Source organism: Hippocampus bargibanti, linkage group LG18 (assembly GCF_051943395.1).
Source record: "Hippocampus bargibanti isolate YZ-2025 linkage group LG18, ASM5194339v1, whole genome shotgun sequence".
Lineage (NCBI taxonomy): Eukaryota > Metazoa > Chordata > Actinopteri > Syngnathiformes > Syngnathidae > Hippocampus > Hippocampus bargibanti.
In genome coordinates this window covers 6,512,509-6,540,337 of record NC_142751.1, presented here as the reverse complement: position 1 = coordinate 6,540,337, position 27,829 = coordinate 6,512,509, and the positions used below count along the sequence as shown (strand labels likewise).

At 40.0% G+C, this 27,829-nt stretch overlaps 1 protein-coding gene across 2 annotated transcripts in view; it reads right to left on the bottom strand.

Annotated features, from left to right (window-relative positions):
* The window catches only part of LOC148884396 (leucine-rich repeat transmembrane neuronal protein 4-like), a 125,999-nt gene that overhangs the window by 31,300 nt on the left and 66,870 nt on the right, over positions 1-27,829 (bottom strand). Inside the window, exon 3 of one of the 2 annotated variants that reach the window (XM_089020138.1) lies at positions 12,969-13,430. The exons of the other annotated variant lie outside the window; for it this stretch is intronic. Coding sequence (XP_088876264.1) covers positions 13,113-13,430 — 318 coding nt within the window. The 3' untranslated portion in view covers positions 12,969-13,112. Of the gene's footprint in view, positions 1-12,968; positions 13,431-27,829 lie in introns of those variants that run through there. 2 annotated transcript variants of the gene reach the window in all.

Sequence of the window (27,829 nt, the reverse complement as noted above, 5' to 3'; positions counted from 1 at the left end):
AAATGATTACATGATGAAAGCTGGATCCTGTTCTTGGTCGTCTCTAGAGGTATGACTCACTTCTTTGGAAGTGAGCAGGAGCCTTCATGCAAACAAGAACTTTACCAAAAATAACATTCGGCAAACTTTCAAAGACAGAATTTTTTGAAAAGTTGGTAAGATTTATTTCTTTCATTGTGCGCATGCATTTCTAGAATCACCCCCCTTTTTTTCAGTCCCAATGACATTATAAGAGGACAATTGCTGATCAGAATTATAAATATTTAGCCACGTAGGTTGTCGTGAACTCTATTCTATTTATTTTAAAGTTATTTTAAACATTCTGGTTATACTTCAGAGAAAGTGTTTCAAACATCAATAAAACTTGATGTATCGTTTATCGACTGCGTGTGAAAAGTAGAACCCAACTGCTGCTAGTGTGAGACACGTTCGAACGTTAACAAAGATGAAATACATTCATGACATCACATTATTTAATATAATTGGTCCTTACACAGAAGCACACACATACACACACACACGCACACACACACATAAGAATATTTAAAATTTGATTGATGTCATGATGATACCTGAGTGAATATTGACCAATTTTTTGACAGTTTTTGATTTTGTCATTTTGTCATCTTGAGTTTATGTAAAGCCCTTTAAGCGTATCATACTTCTTACCATGTTCGTAAATTTAAGTACAAAGTCATGATTTATACAAGTGGACTGTGCGAATGTGAAGCATAAAAACAAATAAAAATACGAGCCGGCTCTCATTTTCTAGCTGACCTCCGACACGTGGCTTTTAAATATTCATCTCTCACTGGAAGTCAGTAAACTTAATTAGAAATCAAGGTCATATGGCACATACGTCTCATGCAGGCAAAAATGAAAAATCGCCTCGTCTGCTTTCTTCTTCGCAAGCATCATTTTGTTACAGAAATGCAAGTTTTCAACTTCTTATACGTTAAAACTACTAGGTGAAGCGAAACAAAACCACCAAAGGACTGAAGGTGAATGACTGAAAATGCAATATAGGCAAACCTTTGCCATGATTACACAGAATAAATACATAAGATCTGTGAACAATTCAGGCCTTTTCAGCCTTTCATGAACACTGTCGACTACATTGACCATCTTATCACGTCAGCAGGGTGCAGGGTGCATGAAATGATTAATCATCCTTACGAAATGATTAACCATTCCTTTACGGGACGCGTTTGCATCATACATACGTGATCTAAGACAGGATGTGATCATTGAGTCGAACGAGCTCGTGTATCGAATTATTAAATTATCTGTCTGGTAAATTCATATATTTTCTGACCGTCTTAGAAAGAATTCTGCATAAGTTCACTTCATCGGGCACTGCAAATACATTGAAACTGTCAAGTTAGAAAGTAAAGTTGATTGAAAGCCCGGGCGGTACCTTCAGAAATGTCCATGACATGGTGGATAATCCATGTGAAGCAAATACTTTTGGCTACCTTTTGACACAGTAAGACTAAATTTAAGCATGTGTTTTGTGTACAAGTGTCAGTGTTATTTTTTTGTTCATTTGTATTATTTTTTCTGACGTTCCCTGCAGTTGTGAGCATTGATTTTTATTGTGTCACACTATTTTTATAAGGGATTCCTCATTGGATGTTAGTATTGCAAAGTTGAATGACCTCAGGCACTCTACCTTCATGAGTGCTGCTCATGAAGATGAACATATGGAATTCTGCACAAAAGCTTAATACAAAAAGGCAGCAATGCTGACCGTTATACAAACTATGTTTTTTGAATGTTGACTGCTCATATGAGGTCAAAGTAGAGGCACGAGACAATGTGTCAAAGGAAAGTGCCGAAGGGAACGCTTCAATTAGGGCTTCCATTGAGAGCTACATAAAACGGAGGATTTTTTAATGCTTTAGCCTAACTGAAAATGCATGAGATTGAAAAGGTGGCATAGGTTCTTTGAGCACGAGACATCTTAACAGCTCAGCGGACCTTTTTTTACAGTTCATGGCTTTGACACCAGTGAAATGTGTACCATACTTGAAGCAGAGGGTGAGAAAAAGAGCACACTTAGTGTCTACAATGTGTTTTTTAGCCTCTTCCAGCAGAGATTTCAGCATTACATCACCACTACACAGCCTTAAAGGTCATCTGGAATCAGAAACTGTGTATTTCACCAAATCACCTGACCTTGGCAATCAACCTCCAGCTGGGGGTCTTTTTCATCATCCAGACTCAGACAAGGACTTGCGTGTTCAAAAAGGTGAAATAGACTGACCCTTCAGCCGATCCCACATTTTATTTATAAGGTGGACCTTTGTGGAGAGAACTTGACTGTTTCCAATAAAAAGAAATTTGCTGTTGTTTTGTATCATTGTCAATGGTTATATCTTTTTTATTACCAGTATCATTGTTAATATTTTGTTTTATCTTGGAACCTACACAGAAAGAACATATAACTTTTGCTTCCTAAATATAAGAATATTAATACAGTCTTTAATACACAATTGCATTTGCATTCTACAACAAAATTGAAAAGGGTGGGGTGGGGTCAAAAATAAAAACAAATTATTGCATGCACAAAATTGTATCAGAACGGAACTGTACAACTGCACAAAAAAATGTTTCAGAAAATAACTGTACACAGTGAAAAAAGTATAAAATATGCAATCTCGATAAAAGGATATATGCAACTTCATATATGCTGCGTAAGGCGGCTGTGCAATTTACAATATATCGATGGGGCGAGTGCAGGTTTTCACCTGTTTATTGAGAAGCCTAACAGCAGTCGATACTGCATCTAACCTCCTCGCAGTGTGTGTGTGCGTAACAGTCTCTGGATGGAAGAACTACTCGCTGCTGTCTGGGTGGACTGAAGGGGGTAGGTGGGACTGTGCATCACAGCTTTTAATTTAGATAGCAACCTTCTGTTGCCCCCCTCCTCCAGACTGTCCAGGGAGCATCCCAAGACAGAACTGGCCCTCCTGACCAACCGCTCAAGTCTCTTTCCGTCCTGGGCTGTGACGCTGCTTGACCAGCAGGCAATGCCATACTGGATGGCTGAAGCGACCACAGAGTTATACGAGGACTTAAGGAGTGACCCCTGAACACCAAAAGACCTACATATTCCCAATTAGGAAGAGGTACATCTGTTCCTGCCCGATAAGGGCATCCATGTATGTAGACCAGAAGTTTATTGTTGAGAACAAGGTCATGTAAAAGGTCATCCTCTCTACACATGTCCTTTCCCTGGATGTTCATTGGTGCCGGTGAGGACTGTTTCCTGCAGAAATCCACAACCAACTCCTTAGTTTTCTTGTGGTTGATCTGGAGGTGATTCTGCTGTCACCTTTCCACGAAGTCCCTCATCCCTTGTATTGCCGTTCATCTCCTTCTGGAATGAGGTCGACAATTGCGGATTAATCAGGGAACTTCTGAAGGTGGCAAGTTTGAATGATGTAGCTTCAATCCCCTGCAGGGCCCCAGTGCTGCAGAGAAGCCTGTCTGACTCACAGCCCTGTGCCCTGACATACCACAGCCGATTTGTGAGGTCAGTCATTTGTAACCCATTATATGAGTTGGTGGTCCACTCCGGCATGATGCCGCTTATCGCTCAGTAGGTTTGGGTGGATGGTGTTGAAAAAACTGGAGAAATTGAAGAAGTGATCCTCACAGAGCTCACAGCATTCTTCTGGAGTAACAGCACTGAGTGGAGGAGGTAGTTGATGGCGGCCTCCACACCGATGCTGGGCTGGTAGGCAAACTGTACGGGGTCCAGTGATCAGCTCAATATTGGTCGCAGGTAGGCGAGGATGCGTCTCTCCGGCGTCTTCATCAGGTGATACCCACCTGAACCCTTCTTTCAATGATTATGCCCACTAACTGCAGACTAGACTGAGGGGTGGACCTCTGCGGTGGAGAATCAACCGAACCCCTGAGACTGACTCGCTGAACCCCTAGGGTTCAATTGAACCCAGTTTAACTCATTCCTCCCGGCAAATGACTACAATCGTTGTGTTTTTACTTCCGTGTATCACGAGTCACGCCTCCAGTCGGGCTGAAACGATACCAAATAATGCCGGATGCCGACTACAGGCGGGCCGTGAATGGATGTTAACTCTTTACGGACGATTGTGCTTATAGATCGAGAAAATGAAAGGTAGCAGTTCAAGTGCCGATTGAAACTGATGCGGCACAAGTTACATGTTCCTTTAAAACAGGTTATATGCAGATTTGCCTTTAAGAGTGTCAGTGACATCATCTCCTTCATGCACAACACAACTTGCTCTCCTCCATCTTCAACGCGGCTTCTATTTTTCGTCATGGATGAAATACCACGTAAGTATATGTTGTAACTATTTTATGAAAGATTCAGAAGAGGTTTACCTTGATACTGAAATGCATAAACTAACGCTAACTTGTTTATTGTCATGATCTGGTTGGCGACCAACGGGTGGCGCTGTCAGCCCCGCCTGCACCTGCACAGGTGCTGGTCGTCCCGATCAGTGGCGGACTGCCACGTTCGGATTGGCGACCAACGTGTAGCGACGTCAGCCCTGCCTGCAGCCTCGCAGGTGCTGGTCGTTTTAATCAGTGACACTTAAAAGGACTCCCGGCATGACCATCCGGTGTCAGTTAATTGTTTATTGCATGCTTTGTCTGCAATTGCATGCATTGTATGCTGTGCTGTGTGTGTGTGTGTGTTTGTTTAACATTGGCGGACTTTTACACTTGGTTTTCTTTTGATACTTTTTTCTGTTCAGATCATTTTGATGTTTTACATTTTGTTCCTGCTGACCTGTATATTAATACAATTTGTCAAACAACCTCCTGCTCCCTCCTGCCTGCTTTTTGGGATCCGCACCCGCCATCATCACCTTGCAAAACGTGACATTTATTTACCGAGAAATATTAAAAATAAGGAGTGTCCCAAATTCGGAACATTCTAACGCTAACACTATTTTCATTATGCTATTGTTGATCCCGATGCAAATAATTGTAAGTGAATAGTGTGTTTTCCGCTCATAGCATTCTCAATATGATTATTGAAACGGAGGTCCATAGTTTTTTTCTAAAATACCCATGTACTGTATATCTTTCCAGATCCTGATGAGAATGAAATAGATGACCATGTTGATGAAGATATTTTGGCATCTGACACAGTCGTGACTGTTGCATTGATGAACATCTATCACCATTTAAATACTTTCGGGCTGATCAACTACGTGTGTCATACGCTATCTCCAGGAAATCACTCAAATGGTGGAAATACCTGTTCTGGTTTCTAGTGGATATTTTATTTGCAATGGATTTATACTGATAAAACTCTCTCCAAACCATAAAGTGAAAACCAGAACAGTTCGCCTCCGAAAAAGGGCTCAGTTAGAATTCAGGACAAACTTCGCTCCTCAGTTGTTTGGCAATTACAGAAGGAAAATAAAAAGAGAATGCATGAAGGAGAATGACACTGCTGCCCTCCTTCATTGGCCAGTAGAATTGGATAAAAAGAGAACATGTAAAGAGTGTGAAAAGAAGAAAATTTGTTGCGAGCCAAGAACAGGTTGTGAGCAATGCAAGGTGAACCTATGCATTCCATGTTTTAAACCATACCACAAATAAAAACCTCCTGAATTATTTTAATGAATTCTGGGTTTATTTCATGCATATGTGACATTGCAATAATTTTCTAAAACTTCAATTTCACAAAAAAATCTTGTTATCTTAAAAATGTTATCTTATTCTATTATATGTTATGAAAGTGTACTGAAAGTTTCATAAAGATTGAACAACAAATAAATAAGTTATAACAGTTTATTTGAACACATGTTAGTTATGAATTTCCTGCTGAAGCCTCCCAGGGATCACACTACAAAACTAGGCTATGGGGAAGAAATGAAAAATGCTTGCTAGGGAGGAAAGAGTTAAGAACCACTGGGCTAGACTAAATATATACGCATATCATTGTTATTATTTTCATGACTTATTATGGAGAAAAGTAAAAGACCATTACAGAGACTTTACTGGCCAGAAGAGTCTGCGCATCATGAAATAGTTCCGTGAATATTTTGGACAAAGTCAATTCAACAATTCATGATCACAAAAGTGAACAACATTGGTGAGTACACCACAACAACAAAATGTCAACGCCTCACTAACTCATCTTATGCACTTTAGAGTCAATTACAGCTTCATTCTGTTCTGATGCTGATCACTAGTTGAACTATTGACTGCTGAGGCATGTTATCCCACTCTTCTAAGTAGAACTCATTGAGGTTTCAAGGTGCAGAGTTTCGATCCTCTAGAGCAGGGGTGTCCAAAGTCGGTCCTCGAGGGTCGCCGTCCTGCCTGTTTTCCAGCTCTCCCAGGAGCCACACACCTGATTCAAATCATCAGGACCATTTTGATGCTGCTTAAGAGCTGGCTGATGAGCTGATCATTTGAATCAGGTGTGTTGCTACTGGGAGAGTTGGAAAACAGGCAGGACAGCGGCCCTCGAGGACTGACTTTGGACACCCATACTCTCGACAATGACTCAGCTGATCCCACAGGTTTTCAATTTAATTCAGGTCTGGAGAAATGCTGCCCATTTCATTTGAGGTGCACGTGTCTCCAACAGCCGCTGTAAGATGATGCAATCTTGATGAGCTGGAGCATTGTCATATGTGAGGGCCCTATTGTTCATGTAGGATCACACTCATTATTCTGGTAGTATTGGCTTGTTACAAATATTTGAGTAGTTATATACTGACTGGATACACCTGCCCTCACTAAGCCACTGTTGTCACCAGACGGGCTTGTGTTGGCAGCGTTGTTAGATGCAGATTGATCTTAAATGATGACCGCCAATATTCTTCAAGACATTAAGATGAGCATTCATTCATTCGAGAACATAATTGAGGCCCACTGATCCCTCGTTCAGCGTAAACACTCCCTGACCTATACAAGATGATGAGGCCTGTGGCTCATAGTGTGGTTAAATAACCCTGGATGTGGTCTATCGCACAGTCTACATTGACATCAGCATGTTTAAATGGTCGGGTGTGACATACATCTTCCTTAAACGTACCTGGAGTTGAGTGGTGTGCTGATGACAACCTGTGACACTCAGCTCAGTGGCCACTTCCATCTGCAAACGCCCTTTTGAAGTACTGTTGATGAATTGTTAGCTGTCTCATAATGTCAAAATATGAACAGCATGATGAGGATATCCAGGTTTTGCAGGCCATTTATTGGTCGATTCAAGTCTTAGCTCCTTGTTAGAGAACAGCAAAAGTATTGAAACATTTAACAGTTGGACATGTGGATTATGACGCTTTGATGAGGTCACATTAAATTCATCTGTAAAATTTTGAAGGGATTGTAGGCTAATCCTGAAAGTGTGTGTGTGTGTTTGTATGTAGGTGCGTGTGTGTGTGTATGTGTGTGTGTGTGTGCGTGTGTGTGTGTGTGTGTGTGTGTGTGTGTGTGTGTGTGTGTGTGTGTGTGTCAAGTGACACTCCATACAAATATTCATGGAGATGTTTACGATTTCAAACTAACACTTTAAAAACTCAGATGTGTTGTTGCATTTGCATGATGCACATGCTGGAGACTTCATCCGGCGCAAATTGCATACCACTTTACATACAGTTAAACCAAACGCAAGCATTTCCAATTTACTGGGTTATTCTTTTCTTTTTTTAATCATCATCAAAATTTTTACAAAACATTTTTCGACAATAATTTACTCAAAGAGCCATGTGTTTTCACTTGGACCAAGTCTCCACAAAAAATTAAAGAAAATACTTTTCTCAAACAATAAAAGTAAATAGAGTCCAAATGAGTGGCGTGGAGGGAGGGGGGTGCCAAAAACCAATCCAAACCAACAAAGCAACAACCAAAGAAAACAAGGCAGCACATATTTACACTCCACAGAAATTGGATGCAAGGGAGACAGCAGGGATTCAGTTGTTTTGCACATTTACAGTCGGGGCCTGGGAAATAAAGGGAAACTGCTTTGGGTTTGCATGGAAAAAGACTTTTTTTTCCAGATTTTACTTTCTGCCAGCTCGCCTGCTTTCTCTCTCTCAGTGTCATGACATTAAATGAGGGATTAAACTTGTCACTTGTTTCCATTCAAACCTCATCTCCTTCGGTGTCCACATTAAATACAGTCAGGGGCGTAAACAGGATTTGTCAGGCAAATGAAAAAGTGTGTTTCCCCAACAAAAGGTTAATGATCACATCTTGCTATTCGACACACCCTCTGACATGAGCAACGGCAGAGAAACAGTGTCGGCACGTCATGGGCCACAGGTTAAAGACCTTTGACTAATGTGAAACAGAATTGGACAATAACGATCAATGAGGGCCGGGCAGGCATGAGCACCAGTTGTAGAGAGGAGGTGGAGGACACAAACACACATACGCACACGCACACGCACACACACACACACACACACACACACACACACACACACACACACACACACACACACACACACACACACACACACACACACGCTCATTATTTCCTACATGCAGAGTACAGCTTTCTTGTAAAAACACTAACGTGTAAATAAATTAATTTGCTTCAAGATATATTTCTTGTGGTAGTTCTGGGGCTTTGGCAAACAATACATCGCAAATACAGTATTAAGAAAATAAAATTACTTTTGATGTACCACGGACAATACAATTTTGTTACAAATGCACTAAATGACTACAGTGTTCTGTAAAGGGGTATATGAAGCAGTCTGGCCTTGCGGATGAGAAACATGGAGCAGAGTAGAGCAGGAAAAACTAGATTATAGATTAGAAATCAGCGAACCATCACAGATTACTTTGGGTGAGCTAAATTTGATGGACGTACGGTAAAAGCTACGGAATTGTAGGTATTTTTTAAGGGTGTGTGTTCACCCTAGGTTCTGCTTTGATTTTTTTTCAACCTCTGGCAGCAGAAAGCCTGAAATGTAAGTTAATTTTTGACAGTTTTGTAATCGTTTATATGACTTGCAAATCTCTCTGCAATTGATGCTGCATAAGCATGCATTTACGTATTTAAACTTCTTACAGAATTCAATCAATTCAAGAATGCCCTACATTTGTGCGCTCAGCCACATAACTTGGCATGCTTTTTGTTGACAGGGAAGAAACCTGCCCGAGACGAAGAATGAACCAAACCTTTCCTTGAGACAAAATAAATTTAATTTCATTTATATGTATGTCCTCACATATTTACAGTGGTCATGGTGTACCAACTCGTCTCTGCTTTTGCTCTTCCTTGTAAATTTGAAAGTTGTACACTGCAAATCTCTCGATGTCGTTTTTTCCCCTGCCCACCACAAGCAAAACAAAAATAACAAGACAGGAGATGAAGAGAGAAGAAAAACTGAAAAAATAAATAAAAGACAGTCACAATACAACAAAATAACAAAATAAAATAAGAAAAAAACATCCCACTAGGAATTAGGTGGGGGGTTTTGGAGAGCTTGCCATTTACTAAATTCAAAAGAAAACTAAATAGGGAGTCCACAGAAAAAAAAAGTCTGCTGGCATTGTGGGCATCACACAGAAATACTTAAAAACTTCAACTTAAACATGCATCATTAAGCATGCAGAGCCTTTGCACACCACTCCATTGTGGTTCAAAAAAAGGACAGTAAAGAAAACAAAATAAATACTTCCAGCAAGACAAAATTGTTTGTGTTCGACTAAATAAGGATAATGATACAATGGTCACTGAAGTAACTTGGCACTGACAAGAATGAAAATCAATAAAAATAAAAACAAATGTCCATGAATTTATTTTACTTGAACTATTGAATTTTATGAAAGCAAGAAAAGAAAATAAGGAACTGGCTTGGACAAAAATGATGGTTCCCCTCCGGAGGTTGTTTCTTGGTCACACTCACGCACACACACACACACACAATACAATTAAGAATCCAATGCAATTTTTTTTCTTTGTTATGCATTTTATGGCTGGTGCAATCTATACTTTGGAGCAATGGATAATACGGAAATGGTAATTCCTTACCTGATACAGTAAAGTCTCTTTATATCGATATCGGATATATCAATAGTCCCGGTTATATCGATACTATTTCTATGCACGCACGGAGAAAATTACATGCAAACAGGGTCGGATATATCGATAGTCCCGGTTATATCGATATTTTTTCGGACTCCCTTGAATATCGATATAACGAGACTTTACTGTAGTATATATTTTATTTCAAATTGTCAAACGTGTTGTTCTGGTGTTTATCAAAACCTAACTTTCAAATCGTAATTTCATCTTTTTTTAAAATAATTTATCAATTCTTCAATTAACTCATTCACTGGCAGACGTGCAATAAAGTTGCCAGGGTTTATGTCATTTTCACTCAAATTTTAAGACTACATAAACATTCAATACAGTGTAAGAAACCTTGGGAATTAACTCATTTTTTTCTGACGAAAGAAGAGTCTAAAAGATATGGGTCTGGGGTAATATAAGTTGCAAGTGGGGGCGGCTGTACAAAAAGCAAATGCTGCCCCCTTGTGGAAGGTAAAAAAACATTGCCAGAGCTTTATCGGCTTCTCCTGCAAAAAAAAAACCTGAGTGAATTAAGGAATGGCACTCCACATCATATTTTTAGTTCCCAAATAAATGCAAGAATGGCAGTGAATGAGATAATTGTGCAGCCTTGGGACGTTTCACCATTTGACCAGATCGTGAGTACAATACACAAAATATTTCGTTGGAGAACTAGCATGAATACAGCGGTTAATGATCAAAACATTGGGTGTTTTAATAATATTGATCTTTTGACATAAAACTAAATAAAGAAATTAATAAAAACACATGTACATACACATGCATCCGCACGCAGACACACACAGACATACCTCTAACACATATTTGTCAGCTGTTGGATTACTATATATGCAGTTATTACCTTGAAAAAGATGTGGTCTTGTATTCCAGTACTACACATAAAGTAAAAAAAAAAAAAAATCTAAAACGAAAAAGCTTTTTTTCCCCGACCATGTTTATGATTTCTTCAGAACAATCATCATGGCTTCCATTTATTGTAATATGGTAATATGACCGTGTACATTTGTTGATGGGCCAAATAAGGCCACATCAACAAAAGTACTAGGATCCAGCATGAGACTCAATAAGCTGAATAAGCCAGACAATAAGTACCATGTAATGGGCTAGAATCGGTCCCACCAAAAACACTCCAGTTTATGTTCTTCTTAGACAGCTACAGTATACAGTACGATGGACTGTGAATTCCCTCAAACAAGATGCAGCCCAAAGTGTTAGCATGCAAGAATAAATCAAGAATCCGTTCTCGCCAGAGCAACGAGAGCTGGATTTCTAACGAGCAAGGTAGACAGACTACTCAATGGGCAGAATTGAGATTCGTCCTCTGACAATATTATATTGATCGAGCTACTTTTGCAAGAAAAACCCCACCAGTGTGAAGAAGCAATTGTATGAAGCGATTGCTTTGCAATGTACTGTCCATCAAGAGAATCTGATATCTTTTTTTTTGAGAGGTCGGAAGGTGTAAAGACCTTGTGAATTGATATTTTCAATTTGTAACGATATCTAAAAGAAATACCTGTCCAAACAGTCATGTGATATGGGATGTATGAGGATTAATCCTCGGAGCAAATACAAAAATATTTCTCATTGAAACAGGAGTGTGACAGTTTCAGCTTTCGAACACTTAGATCCCACAAAAAAAAAAACAATGAATAAGGCTTTTCTTCTGTACATCAGATAATTCAGCAGAAAGTCATATTTTCTCGCCATTTTAAAATATTTTGTATATACATGATAAATACATTTTTGTTTTTTTACCCTTGATACGGCTAGAGAATGTCTTGACATCATCATTGCACATCTCAAACAAGTGTCTCTATTGTTCATGACAGCAACTAAAAAAGAAAATATAAATAATGAACCAGTTTCTGGTCTTGATAAACAAGCCCATGTGGCAAACATTTGGTGGGGTCAATCTGGTGAAGAGTTCCAATATATCAAAGGTGGGTCACCACTTGAATGTATGATGGGGAACAAAACAAACAAAAACAAAGACAAGATCCCAGTTGCATTGCTCACTTTGAGTCTTTCTTGCTCCACAAGTCAGTGAATAGCAACGCTTGACATGTTTGCCTAAAGTTTACAGAGCGCCATGATGTCACGCACTGGACCGCGGGGGGATGTCAGGCATGATTCCCAATTCATCCACAGGCTGAGCCCTCGTCAACGTGATGATTCAACACACTCCCATGAGGCACTGCTTTGCTCTGTGGTGGCTGCAGTGGAGGGGCGGGGAGGGTTCAGGGAGTTAAACATGGTCAGAGATGATGCTCTTCCAATGTTCCTCATATGATCAAAGTCTGTTGTGATTCCGAATGGGGCAGTGAGGGTGGTCAGCTAAACTCTTCATGGCTATAGTATGTACAATGCTTGGCAATCATTTTGGTTCACATTTTTAGCATCTTGTTGTTGGGCTATACGCGTCAACAAAAGTTGAACAAGACTTTGGACTGGTTGATGTTGACTTATGGAATTGTTGTTCAACCATTTTACAGGATATAACAACTCAATGTATGCCTCACTCATAATAATCTGATTACAATGTCAATATGTTTTCAAACAAAACCTCAGACATTTCGTTTCGTATGCAAGAATTTAGCAAAGATGTTTGTTTATTATATATTCAGTTTAACAATGATTATTTTTTTAACTCTTTGGTTTGATGTGTACGCTGACATAATTAATTTTATCGGACATCAAAAATTAAACATCAAACAAAACATATATGAGCTCAGTGTAATTGGCCAACTTGAAAGACTGAAATTGGTCACGGACTACTCTTTTTCATTTGTATTCTCTGGTAAAACATAACATGTTCTGTTGAATTGGCAACAAACAAACAACATACCAAAAAATCCCCCATACAATATTCAATTAGCCGTTCCGGAAAATAACTGTGAATTCGCTCAGATTGTGTGTATTAAAACCAAAACCTTTCTTCTTCCTAACGTCTATACTCATGTTCCAAACTCGAGGTCAATAACCAGCCTAGCTGCCCCATTATTCTCAAGTCACAATTTATCACAGGCTGACATCCAGCTCGCTAGCGTCCAAATTTAAGTGTGCCGGTGCGCTCAGTGGGAAGACCGCCGCTGGGAGCATCAGTCGTTGGCCTGAGTGCTGGTGTGGGTGAACGGGGCCCTGGCACCGAGGGCCCTATGGTGGCAGCGGAGGGCACGGCCGGGAGCGCCACTGTCTGAATTGTGGACCTCTCACAAGGCCGCAGGTCTTCGAGACCCTCCAGACACTGAGGGGGCCCCTCATAGCCCATGTTTAGCCGCAGGGGTTGATGGGCTTGGCAGTAGTCTACGATCGGCTGCTCGTATCGGTAGAAGGTCAGTGCGCCCATCTGATGAGGAACCTGTTTTAGAGGGTGAGGAGAGGAGAGGAGAGAAGAGGATTATTGAGACAAGAAAAGGACACGACAGAATATCACACATTTTTTTTCAATCAGACAAACTGCTTTGAAAAAACGAACTCAAAATAAAACATTGCCTATGGCAAATGTAAACAAACACAGTGAAGAACAGATTTCAGTTGATAATGTTGCACTTCTAACCCTATCAGGAAAGCAGTGACTAGAGTGTACAGCTAATCATATAATGAGTAGTGTGGGCAGAATTTTCACAGGTCTGTGCTGTTGGCTGGATGGATGCAGGACTTGAGGAGCACGCGAGCGTCAGCGCAGAGTGCCGATGCATATGCACAGTCAAGAAGTAGATACGGGTGTGGCCTCTCTCTCGCTCTCCCCTTTATATATAAAGTATATATATGCCAGTATGGCCTCGATACTGGTGGAGGCAGTGCGTTGAAGGATGTCGGTGTGTGGAACACGATCCTGCCAGGTGATGCCAAGGATTCGTTGGAGGCACCTGATGTGGAATGCATCAAGGCGTCTCACATGGCGTCGATAGACGGTCCAGGCTTCTGCGCCATATAGCAGCGTGGACACACACACTGCTTGGTAGACTGCGACTTTTGTTGGAGTTCTTAAGTGGTTGTTTTCGAACACACGAGTACGCAATCTGCCAAAAGCTTTGGAGGCTTGATGGATGCGGGCCTGGACGTCATCATCAATTAGACAGGAGGGTGTTAGAATGCTGCCGAGGTAGCTGAATTGTTGGACAACCTTGAGGGGTGTGCCACTGAGGGTGAACGCTGGGGTTGGAGAACTCTCTTTTGCCATGACCTCCGTTTTGGTTACATTGATCACGAGACCGAGTGATCGGTAGACGGAGGACATGGTATCAAGGGCATTTTGTATATATATACTTTATATATATATATATATACATACAGTACGTACGTATATACAAACACACACCATTTTCTCCATTTAAAGGTACTCCTATAGAGAAATTCTTTAAATGAAAGCATCATATTAATTTGTGACTGACTGGCAACCAGTTGAGGGGTGGACCCCACCTGGTTCATCAGCTTTAAATTCCCTAATGAGGAGCATAGAAAAACAAAAATGGGACCATGGATATGGTTAATGGTGCATTAAAGCACTTTTATGCCTGGCGGGATTACACAGTTTTTAAGCACTCCAAAGATGTGAAATGTTAGTTTTTCATAATGGTCATAATCTTTTCAAGTATGGTTTAATGTGCATTTGTGGCTCAAATGGTTCAACCCAATTGGCAGCTTATTGCTGGCCCGCAATCATCCTCCTCACATGTGACCACATGCGTCTTCAGTTCAGTGATTGCTGCTTACAGATGTGATGCATTTTAATGTGAAAATAGGTTTAGCCACAGATTTTATAAAATGAAAAAATGCACATTTGGTTGTGAGGGGATGAGTTTTTTTAACACATCACCCTGACAAATCCTGTCCCTCTCCTTTGTCATGCCATTTTTTGTCACAGCCAGAAGCACATGTCACATCTGGCCATGTGTTTAGTGTGTAACCCTGCTTCCGATCCAACCTCAACACCATGCCAAACAAGCACATGTGGCTCTTGTGAAAACTCATCCCGCTTAATTTTCCAGTGCACAATAGATCCAACAAAACTCGACTGATTAGGAGATTTGGCAGATGGCTTAAAAAATTAATAAAAACAATATCAGGGAAAGGTAGAATTTTAAACAGATGCCTAGCACAACAACATAATCGGATACGTCCACAACCAAGAACTGCGACTAAAACATCCATGAATTGAAACTAACCCCAGGGAGGATTGGACCAAAATCAAGTTTCATTGGAAAGTTTCTTACCATGACCACCACGATTTTAGTATGAACTCGCTATCAACACTCTCAAGTTTAGGTTGACTAATTAGGCTGAAGAAAATAGTGACCAACTTTATTTGACATGGAACAGGAAAGCAACATTGCACAGTGAGCACAAGGAATCTGTCGCATTCTAGCTGCTTCATCATTTGTATTCACCTTTTACTTTTTTTGACACAGACAGATTTTTTAACCCCTATGCCCCCACAGTGGGGCTTTCTTTGAATACCAGGGCCTCAGATGAGGAGAAATTGATTCCCTTGAAGATGAAACTTTTCCAAATCATAATTTGTAATTCCTCTTTATAGTCTAAATCACAGATATAAGCAAATCCAAAGTAAATGTGAAAATGTTAATTTCTAGAAAGTGCCAAGTATAATCATAATCATCCTGATTATCTTTCAAAAATATTTAAAGCAGTTCAAATGACATGAGATGTTGTTTCCACAGCTAATGCTGAATCCATGAAAAGCCAAATGAAAATCGTCAAGGCCAATATAATGTAATTCGATAATTACCCAAACCTCACCCGCTCCCATCCTAGGAAAACATCTGCAACACAGGGCCTGTTCTAAATAAAAACACTTGCTTCCACTTTGAAGCTGGATCATAACATGATTATTCTGAGTCCCCGTCACACTAAATTCAGCAATTGTGCAACACTGCAGACGTACATTCTAATAAAGCAAATACTGCCAGTTGGTGTCTTGTCCAGCTTGAAGACAGATAGCAGACCTATCCCCTTTTCCGATTCTATACCAAGTTTTTCTGTCAAGAAAGAATCTCCATAACCTCCTGATAGCTCTCCTGACTTCCTGAACCTCCTCCCTGCTCTAATGGTCTCAAATAAGTGAAGCTGACTCATTACATTAGAGGCACTCAGTGGATTACTCCCAACATTTCCCTCTCAGTTTACGCCCTTCGCCAACCTTGCCTCGGTCGCCACACCATCTACCTCAGCTGCCGTTACACACTCGCAGTCCACCTCACCTGTGCTTGCGGGTCCCTGTTCAGTGCATTGAATTAATTAACTGATATTAACTCCAAAGTGTCTCGGCGGATCAGATCAGGGTGCGAGGTCATTCTTTGACCTTGTGCAGAATTTGCGCGATGACAGTAAAAAACGATGGCAGCCAAGACACATACGGTAAATATATTTTTCAATGCAGGTCTATATTTAAAGCCTCGCTATAAGACAGTAAAATGCCCTGCATTTTACAGGCAAAGGAATGACTAAAGCTAGTCAGGTATATATTTCCACCTTGCAAGCCATTTCAGGATGTCTATCAAGCATGAAGAAATGTTTACTTAGTTTTATTTTTTTGTACAAAGTGGAGCTGTATGAATAATAAAGACATGAGAGTGAAAGCTTTAGATAGAAATGGATGGGAGGTTCTGCAAACACTGGAGACAATTGCTCACCTCACAAAGAGTAAACAACACGCAGCAACTTCCCACAAGAATTGCAGTCCATGTAATGCAAAAATGGCAATGTCATACGCAAAGTAGGAAGTAGTACCGTTTTACGACCGAATACTCCTTCCATAATCACCAGTTTTATGTCAAACCACCAACCGAAACTCTGGTATGCTTTCTCTCTGCAGCAGTGTATGAGCAGACCAGTAAATGTGGGGTAGGACGATATCCGATGCTCGATGGTTACAATGTCAAGTAGGTATATTCCACAGGTAAAGGAGAAAAACATTTGTTCACCCTCTCATCACCTTGTGACATGATACGTTCTCCACTGTAGTAACCACCATCTCCTAGAAACGGTTAAAGAAATATTGAACATTGAACAATAAAAGTGATGAAATGCTTAATATCTGAAGCTCACCTTGAAGTGTAGGGAAAACGGTAAAAGTGCTTCTGTGATGCCAGAAGTTCACTTTGTGTGTTTCACTGTACCTTTATATTCAGCTCATGTGCATGTTTCTGTATGTGACTTGGGAAGCACAATGAAAGTTTGGCTAAGAAGAAAAAAGTAAGCGCTGCGTAGTAAACGCAACATGCAAAAGAAGAAAACGATGTCGATGTTTCCATCACATGGATTATTTATGTCTGAGCGATGCGTCTGTTCGAGCTATTCGAAAGCTTTTTGTATACATCGCAGTTGCAAGGCAATTGCATGAAGGAGAAAAATATTGGCGCTGCACTGCTGGATGCGTGCGTATTTGGATCCTTTGGGTGTCGGCCAACAATATCTGCGCTTCTGCTAACAATGACTGGCGCGGCGCCTCCTCCCAGATCCTTTCTCTCTATGCCTGAATGCATTCTCATACTTTGGTGACCTTCATTCCCAATGCTCTGAAACAATATGAAACAGCCATGGTGTGTAGAACCTGCCGAAAAGATCACCAAGGTAGAAACTCTTTGATCGGAGAATTGTAAACTGTTTCAGGGGCTTGCTGAATGTTCAGTGGCAGGTCATTCCAGACACTGTAACCAGCAACGTAAAAGGCTTGATCTAAGCCTCCGGTTAGTTATTGGCATATCTAATAATGTCTGGTCAGCAGACCTGAGGCACCGGAAGATGTGTAGAGGTGTATGAGCTTATAGGGATAAGGAGGAGCGAGGCCATTTAAAGATTTGAAAACAAATATTAAGATTTTGACTCTAAAATGTATAGGGAGCCAGTGAAAGGATGCCAGAGTAGGAGTTATGGGCTCCCTCTAACGAGTACCAGTCAAGAGACGAGCAGCAGCATTCTAGACCATCTGGAGACGCTTCATGATGGATTGGCTGAGTCCAAAGTAAAGCGCTTACCGATTACCGATATGTGACAAAGGTATGAATTACTGCTTAAAGGACAGCCGACACCATTTTTTTTGTTTCGTAACTGACATCAGAAAAACGTTTTATAGCATCTAAAATACCCAAAACACGCAGGCTGATATTTTTAGTCAAATGCAAAACACCAATAAAAATGACTTCAATTGTCCAAAATCTGCAAAAAAATTGAGCTGCGAATTGGGCATTTTCAGAAAGTCCCGCCCCCAGTTTGTGACGTCACGCCAAGACGTCTTGCGTTGCTCGAGAATCAAAACAATGGCTTCAGATCCAGAGAATATGCTTTCTTGTTACGCATCCAGTTATGAATATGATTCGAATAGTTCTGAAGAGGAAAGTATAAATGTTTGAAATCGTTTAAAGAAGGTCTTTCGGGTCATTTTGAGCGATCAAGACTGATGTGTAGAGTCATAGAAAATGCAGAAGATGGTGCCAGAGCTCTGTTGGAAATGGTTTGATTTTTCAGCTTGGAATTTTTGTCAGCGAATATCAAATAGTTGTCTCGGTGTAACATACAACGATTCACCATTGCGTTATCTATGTGTTTTCCTTCTAATTTTGCCATCAACACGGATCAACACGAAGTTTTCAGACCAAACAAAGTACCGCAAAATGCATTGAGGTGATGCAAGGTATGTCCTTTCTCGGTCAGGGGCGTTCCTTCAGTGACGTGACGTGAGGACTCGTCACCAACTCAAAAACAAGGCTTCCGGAATATTCAGCGGGAGTCTTAAAACGTAAAATATAGCTATATGCGGTGGAATATTTGTAATCTCAGTAGAAGTCATTTGAAGCGATTTTACAAATTATGGACACAACTTGTCCGGTGATGTCGGTTGTCCTTTAAAGGTGCTCATGAGAAAGAAAATGTTTTATTTTAGCCAGCTGCCCAAGATGAAAGAAGCTGGATTTAATAACAGCACCAATTTGCCTGTGAAGTTAAAAGTCACTGTCCAGTTTAAGACCCAAGTTTGAAGGTGTTGACTTCAGATAAGGAGCCAGGGGGCGCAAGTTTACAGAATGGAATGTACATGTTCCACTGGGACCAAGCAGTATCACTCCTGTCTTCTTCACTTCACTTCAGATGCCCATTACTTTTGATCCTTCAAAGTTACACTCAATGGAATTCAAAGTCCATTGTTTATGCTGTAAATTTCTAGTGGTCACCATGAATTACGTACACTTCATAAATAAACTGTACACATGTTGTTGGGTCAAAGTAAATACATCATTCTTTCAATATAATATTGTCGCATACTGACACCACTGGTAATTTTGTTTTCAGCAATTGTTAAGGCACCCGCTTCTAGAAAAAGAAAAGTATTACAATTGTAATAGATGAATTTTCAGACAATCCATTGTGTTTCTCTGAGAAGTCCAGGGAGCCCGTTTAAATGAGGCTATACAATTTTGAAATCAGTATAAATAGTCTTGGAAAGGAAAGCTTCACAGGAACTATTTCCGGGGGATGAACAGAAACAAAAAAGTGGCCTGGTAGTAAAACAGTTGTCATTCACTGTTGTCTACTGTACAACAGTGAATGCCAACTCAGTATCATGCAAATCCCAGTATGACAACACCCAGTAATTACAATAATGAATGGCTTTTTGTAATTTATTTATGATTTTTTTTTAGCAGGAACGCTTTCTGAAATCAAAGTGCTGACACCCAAGATCCCATCATTAGTTATATTTGGAAGAGATACATGCTTAACATTTGCCGAGAACAAATTAGAGTCAAGAGCCCTAAAACTAAGAATGGGTGCCCAAGGACCAATATAATTTCATCTGTGAGATTCAGACCATCTATTTCATACCAATTTTCTGGTGCATATTAAAAATGATATATTAACTGACTCTCTTTCATGACACCAAGCAAAAATTAAATGAGACCATAGTAAACAAGACTAGGGTGTGATGTAAAAATTTGGTATTTTGGATCAGCCATCTAAGGAATAGGAGGTGTGTTCCAAAATAGCAACATTGCCGGAGGCTCAGGGTATTGTTAGCAATGAATGAATCTCAATGAAGGGGCCCTGAATTGTCCAGCAACATCGTTTGCCTGTTCCCGCACATTGAACACAGACAGTATTTGTTGTGAAAACTTTTAAGACATATTCAGTTAAATTTTTTGAATTAAATCCACTAATATTAACTGTGGTCTAGAATCACTGAAACATGATTGCAGTCACAATCAACTGATAGCCCCTGGGCAGTTCCCAAGTTGATTGTGGGGGGTGCAGGGGAAATAAAAAAAGGCATGTTATTCATCTTGCCGTATTTACTGGACTGTAAGATGCACCAAAAAGCACTATTTTCTCAAAAGCAGCACAAGGAATGCTGTTGAATGGACAAAGGTGAAAAGTAAAAGAATAAGCGATGCTTCCAACTTTACACAGTATACAAATAAGTAGTCAATGTCCATAGTAATGCTGATTTTTTTATGAGCAGTGTACCCCCCCACTAAATCCATAATGATACTGTTGTCTTGTTTCCCTGCTGACTTTGGATGAAAGCCTTGCCAACAGGGTTAACAACATCTCAGGGAACAAGTACACAAACAAAACGGATAATTCCACTCACAATGTCTGCTTTCGCAACGAGGAGGAAGAAGGCAAGAGAAGATAGCAAATTCAAGCCCCTTTGTCCCCCTTTAATGCGACGAGGGCCCGCAATGAGCGCTTCAAAACAGCCTCCCACTTTGATGCATACACAACAAATGGGCCATGAAATGTGATTGAAAGCTTGATGCCACAGCTGGTAGCTAGTCTCATGAGTTATCAACGCTTGTTTTGTCAGGATGTGCTGTTTTAAAAGGCCGTTACTTGATATAAGGATTCAAACAGCTGAACAATCAATCTGAGTATTTCTCAGTTTTGATCGCACATTATCAAATGTGTTTACGATTGTAGCTGGACCACTACCAGATCATTTCCATGATTTTGGTGACAGCTTATAAACTTTGGTGAAGCAAATGATCAACCATCAATTATCGGTTAGAGAAATTTTTAAGTTAGAGAGGCATCATCACTGTAAAGATAAAGTATAAAAATGGTGTCCTTTTCTTAGATAATGAAACAGCATGTTGATGAATATTCTCTTTTCGTAACACACCTCATTCATGTAAAGGCCTGCTCCTTCTCTGATCACTGCAACTTCCCAAATCTTCTCAGCGGCAAAGCCTTGCTTCATGTGTTGCTTCCAGAAATGGCAATGGCGCGTAAGAGTAATGAGCATGACCCAACATCAACTGTGGTTCAACACTGAGAACATCAGTTCCACACTAATCATGCATTTTGGTGGTGGAGTGTGCCTGTGAAAGGCAAGCAAGAGGCTTTTAAAGGCTGCAACTAATAAGATACAGCCCAGGGACAAAAAAGGGGGGGGGGGCATCATGAGCCAAAACTGATAAGCAGAACCTCTTCACTCTGCTTCCATGGGTGTTTCTATGAAGTGACTTCTGACACGAATGTCCTTTCTTTGTGATATGGAGAATCACTCATACAAACAAACAGCCTCAAGCACACCAAAGCAAGATGAGGGATCCGGACAAAAATCCTGTTTCTGAAAGGATTAGATTATTTGGTTTTTTTTTTAATAAGATATAACCCAGGATGATAGTTTGCACATTGTAAGCTTGTACTCAGATTTCCAACGGTTTAGTCAACCAACCGGAAACTTTGAGCAGGCATTTTTAATAAAAGCCTGCCAATGTCTGTTCATTGTAAATTTACAAGCACAGTGGCTTATGACGATTTAGCTGTATTTCAGGATATCCAATGATACAGGCCCATACTCTGCGTATACACCTTTCATTAAATGAGTTCAACACATTCAGGGACAGCAGTTACGACAGTGAACATGTGATCATGCTATCAGGTTACAGGGTGCATGAAAGGCCAAATACAATCTACAAGTATGTTGGCCACAATCACAATATCATAAGTCACAGCGATTCTGATCACACTACACATTTGGGTCACTGCTCTTCCGCACATATGATCTATAGTTGTCATGTTGTGGACCTCTAATCAATCCATCAGTGAAAAGCACCATCCGACACTTTATAGAAATAATGACAGGTGTTCAAAGAGTGCTCACTCATTTTTACAGCTGACCACATTTCTGACATAAGAATTTCTCCAATCTGGGCATTACCATTATCCTCAAACATATTTGAGTCACTTGGTTAAATTTAACATCACGGTCCCAATGTACTGTATATTCTTTTGTGCACCAAATTCCAACCTACTGTGAGCAGAGATAATCAAAGAGTAAATTACAGGACCTGCAGTCGTACAGAAACCTTGTTTGTTTACTAAATGTTAATTAAAAACTGCCTGGATGCTTCAATTCTCTATGAATTTTTCATCATCCAGTGGCTTTTAGTGATTGCTACTGCAATGGGGCAGCACTAATTAGATTGTCGTCAGTGAAACTCCCAATCAGCACCACTTTCTTGTTTATGAATCAACAACGTACAGTGACCTCCCGCCCCACACAAACTAAACAAGACAACATATTTGAGTGAATGTGTTTACAATGTGGGAGGAAACATTAATACAAGTCATAGAGCACAAGGAGGACAGGGAAACCTCTCAATGGAAGGTCCGACCTCAAATTTGAAACATAATCATTGACTGTGAGGCAGGTGCTTCATTTTTTCCTCTCCACTGTATAAATAGAGGTTCCCCGTATTATGAATGGGACTGTCAATAACTCATTCATTTCCAGATATATGCAAAAATGTGTCAACTCCAGTGCCAGGGTTTTTGTCATTTTCACTCAAATTGCAGAATATTGAGTTTCAGGACTACATAAACATTCAATACCACGCTTGAAACCTTAGACTCCCTTCTTTCATGAGAAGAAAAAAGTTAATTCCTAGGTTATATGGGTCTGGAGTAACACCAGGTGCAAGTGGGGGCGGCTATACAAAAGGCAAATGCTGCCCCCTCGTGGAAGGGAAAAAACATTGACAGAGGTCACCAGCGCTCTATCGGCACCCCGTGCAAGAAAAAAAAAACCCGGCGATCCATGTCATATTTCAATTCCTGAATAATTTCGGGGATGGCAGTGAATGAGGTAATCCGTTGCAAAATATGTCTTTTCTGCTTAGAAAAAGAATCATCCTATAATTGTTTTCTAATTAAATAGAATAAAGTCGAACAGTATTTTGCACTGTATAGGACACAATAGGACACAGAGATTTTGAAGTGGCACACACACAAGAAACTCGCGACTGAGCTCCAACACAACAAGACTAAATTGATATGACTGCCTTACATGTCCGATTTTATGTATTGCTACACTGTTTGTGTTTAAATAGCATTTTTTATTTATTTATACAGTTGTTTACGTAGAACACAAACAACATAATGTTTCTCAAATCGTAACTCGCGACTATTAATGCAATGGAAATAGTCAACCTTTACCACCCATAATAATAAGGACTTAAACATTAAATTGGCACATCCATTGACCCGAAACAATATAGTATTTAAATCTATGAACGCTTAAAGGATATATAAATTTGATTTAATATGCCTGATTTTACAACTAAAAAAATACCTACTGTATCAATGTGGGAATAAGGTCCTTGTAAAATTTAGATAATGGCCCCATTGTAATTGTGGTGGAGCAATATACATGGCATGCAGTCTTGTGATGTCACATAATATAACTGTTGTCTTATGTGAATAAATAATGATGCAACACGATTGAGAGATCGTGAAATCAAAAGATTGAGGACGTTGTATTTCTTTTCTCTGATGAGTAATATGCCAATCCTTCACTTCCTTTGTGTTATTGTAGATGGGAAAGCAGCTGTGGGCTCTATCCTTTTGACTGAATCTCTCCCAAGGTAATTGCTCTTTCAACTTTACTTTCAAAGCCCTGTCAGTCTCTCTGCGCTAAATGACAGCTTTGGTCGTAACTGAATTATGGAATGGGTGGAGGAGAGAGATTCACAAAGCCTTCTCTTGTCGTGCTTGCTGAACACTCTGATTACGGTCATGTCCAGGTTATCAAGAAAACCGTTTCGTTTGCAGTTGATCCAATTGTGTAATATGTCGCCTAATGTCGGTAACATAATTAAGGGTGCAATAATGTGCGGTCCTTACAGTCCCTTGGACATTGTGATTTATATTCTTAACACCTTTGAAAGTACAGTATTATTTTAAAACCTGGTACATGGATAGGATGAAAGGATGAAACCTTTGGAAAAATAAATGATTATAAATAATTTGTGCAGTGTGTAGGACAGGTTAGGGGAGAAAACAATCAATTATTAGATTCATCGCAGTGCTGACGCAAAATAGTGCAATTGTTTATTACATTTTTTTTACAATTGCCTTGTCTTCGTCTGGTTAGTGTGCCGTTATCACAGTGCAAAATTCTGGCTCCGGCCTTCCTGTGTAGAGTTTGCATGGTATCCCTGTGTTTGCCTGGGTTTTCCCCAGATATTCTGGTTTCCTGCTAAATTCAAAAACACATTTGTCACAGATTCACGGAACACTGTCAATTTTCCCTTAATGTAAGTATGAGCATGGATCATTGTTCATCTGTGTGTCATACAATTGTCTGGCATCCATGGCTGGTCCCTTGAAGATGTTGTTTGCAGGCTCTGGTGTCCAGTGTGACTTTATATTTTGCCGGGTGACCCTTTTTAGATAGGCACACAATCGTTCCCAATTAGTTTGGGGGACTGTGATTGGCTGCCAACAAGTTCAGGTTGTACCACGCCGACTGCCTGAAGAATCAGAATCAGAAAGCCTTGAATACATTTTAAATCTACAGCAGCAAAATTCGTGTATTTATGAATATAGAAATGTCAGAAGACTGAAATGTTTAACTGTGCAAAAATGTTTCTTAAAAAGAACTGTACATAGTGCACATATAAAAATCATAGTTGATATATGTCACTGTATTGAGTCAACATAAGGTGGCTGTGCTATTTACAATGCAAGAGTCCAGTTCTTTAGAATTATTATTTTTTTCACGTGTTATTAAGAAGCCTGACAGCAATCGGTAGGAACAAGCGGCGGTACCTCTCCTTCTTGCAGTGCAGGTGTAACAGACTCTGGCTGAAGGAGCTACTCAGTGCTGTCAGGGTGGGCAGGAGGGGATGTGAGGGGCTGCCCATCATAGCTTTTAGATTTTAGTTTAGCAATCTAAAAGCTATGATAGCTTTGATTGAGTCCAGCACACCCACAAGCCCTATGAGGTGGATGAAGTGGATAAAAATATGGATGGATGGATTAATTGGATGGACGGACAGCAGACGGACGGACAGACGATGGATGGGCGGACACATTGGATGGGTGGATGGTTTGAGAGGAGTGTTTTAAAGGAGGTGGGCAAGGCCGGAGGTATCAAAGTGTGGTGTTGCCTTCCATGGCACCCCCAAAATTTCATTGTATTCATTGATTACACATACATATTTTTAATGGATCGTCACATGGAGAATGTGTTTGTCTAACTTGATTTTTACTCCAAATAATTTGCTTCATACCGACTTCAAATATTGGTAAAATGGTTATATATTTTTTTCTTATGCATTTTTCTGTCGGTTTTTGAGCTCCAAAGAGGAGAAGGAGAGGTCACCACACTCACATGCATACTAATAAAATAGTGTCTGTGTGACTGATCAAGTTAATTGTTCATCATTATTTCCACTTCATCCAAATATTTTTGCCAATGTTTTTGAAGTCTTATGTTGGGATGCTTGAAGCACTTTGGTATTACATGTAGGTTACTTTGATTAAGATCTCTAAAATGAAGTTATGTTCACTCACTTCATGGCGGGAAAAAGCATGCTGAAGTGCATTTCAGTTACTACCTGCTATTTTCTTACACACAATGAAGTGTTTTATTTCTTTTATTATGATAAACCCTTGTGCTTGTCACCAAAACCTCTGCTTTGTGTGTGATTTTGTGGGGTGGAGAACGGTGATTGAAGCTGGATAGAAATGTGATTGAAAGACTGGTATGTTTTGTCTTCTTCATGGTTGATTTCACCACTCGATTACATTTGTCTGCCCCGCTGCCACGATATCATGATCTTTTTTTTTTTTTTTTACAATGTTCATGCAGCTCTGCCAACAGCCTCACACTGTCAGCAGAAGTACTTGCAAAATAAAAGTGGAGTGCGCCAAATCTGTGCCTGATTTTTTAATTTTAATGTATTTAATTAAGCACAGTGGCTCATTTACATTTTAACCAAAGTATTGCGCAGCAAGCCATATGGAGTGAAAATATTTTACCAAGATGTATACACTTCATGGTTGTGAGGAGTAAGTGATATTTTAATTATCAAATGGGCAAGGCACTGCATGTTTGCTGTTCTATTAGAATGCAGCCGTTAAAACCGCAACCTCTGTCTGCATTTTGATTCAACTCAGATGAGGTAGGAGAAATCCCCTCGGTGATTGTTGCAGATGATACTACATTGTTGTCCGTGTATAAATTCATTCTTAATGATTGTGCTTAAGCTAGATCGTATTTTTGGAGACATAGAGAAACACTTAGGCTATTTCCAGCCTGTAAATCAATTACTGAATCAATGCTCAATTCAAATTTTTGGGTGTAATCCAATTTTGGAGGAGGAGGTATTGCATGATCATTTACATTACGTAATTGGTAACTCAGTTTGTCTGGTGTGTGAATCGAATGTGGCAGCCCACAAACTAGTTGCCAACCAACCATGGGGCACACGGAAGGAAAAACATCCGCAATCACACTCACATCTCAAAGTATTTTTTTAATAGAATGTGGAAGTAAGTCAGAGTACCTGAAGAAAATCCACGCAGGCACAAAGTGAACATGTAAACTGCAAACAGGAAGGCCGGAGCAAGAATTACACCCTGCACATTTCTTGTATTTGAAGAAGATACAGGATGATGATATCATGAATGCAGTTGGGTGGTGAACCAACTTGAATTGAGGGACAGTTTTTTTGCGTGTTTGTTTTGTTGCCATCTAATTGCGATGCACATATTAATGAGACCTTACCAGGAATGTGTAGCGGATGTCTCATTTAAATCCCAGAGAGGTGACAGTTCCAGTACTTTGTTTATATTATGCCACATTCTTGTGGCTTTTGCTGACACCCTACAAAATTGGAGAGGGGCCAAAATTCAACAAATGGAAATTGATTTAAAATATTCTATGCAAGCAGTGGATAACTGCACACAAGCCTCCCTTGAGTGAATGATTTTTGTAATTTATTTTTTGGTTGGTCAGAGATGCATTGCACGCAAAAAAAATACATGTTCACAACTGCATTGAAGCTGATACAGTGCGGGCTGAAAAAAAGCCAGTCTTTATAATTATATTATTTTTTTCTCGGCAGAAGTAGGCCTTAGCACTGTTCAATGTACCCATCAAGTTTCACTGCTTCATTTCATGTTTGTTGACTGCCAGGGAAATCACCTGAGGAGATGAGGTTTCTCATTAAAATTCTCCCTCCATCGACTGTCGCGTACGGAAATATCGTCACTATGCCATCCAGTAAAATCTATATACACTCCAAAAAATGGATTCAGCTCAGAGTCCGTAAAAGTAATTCTTGGAACAGCGGTCATTTTGGATTGAAGGTTCAAAGAGGTCTTTTTATTAAAATCCTGTTTTTTTAGGTTTTGCGCATAAGAAATGGACATCAAAGTGAGTTTGTGATGACACCTAACGTTGAACGGCCTGTCATTGACATTCAATAGCCTTTGAAACGAGTGGATGTT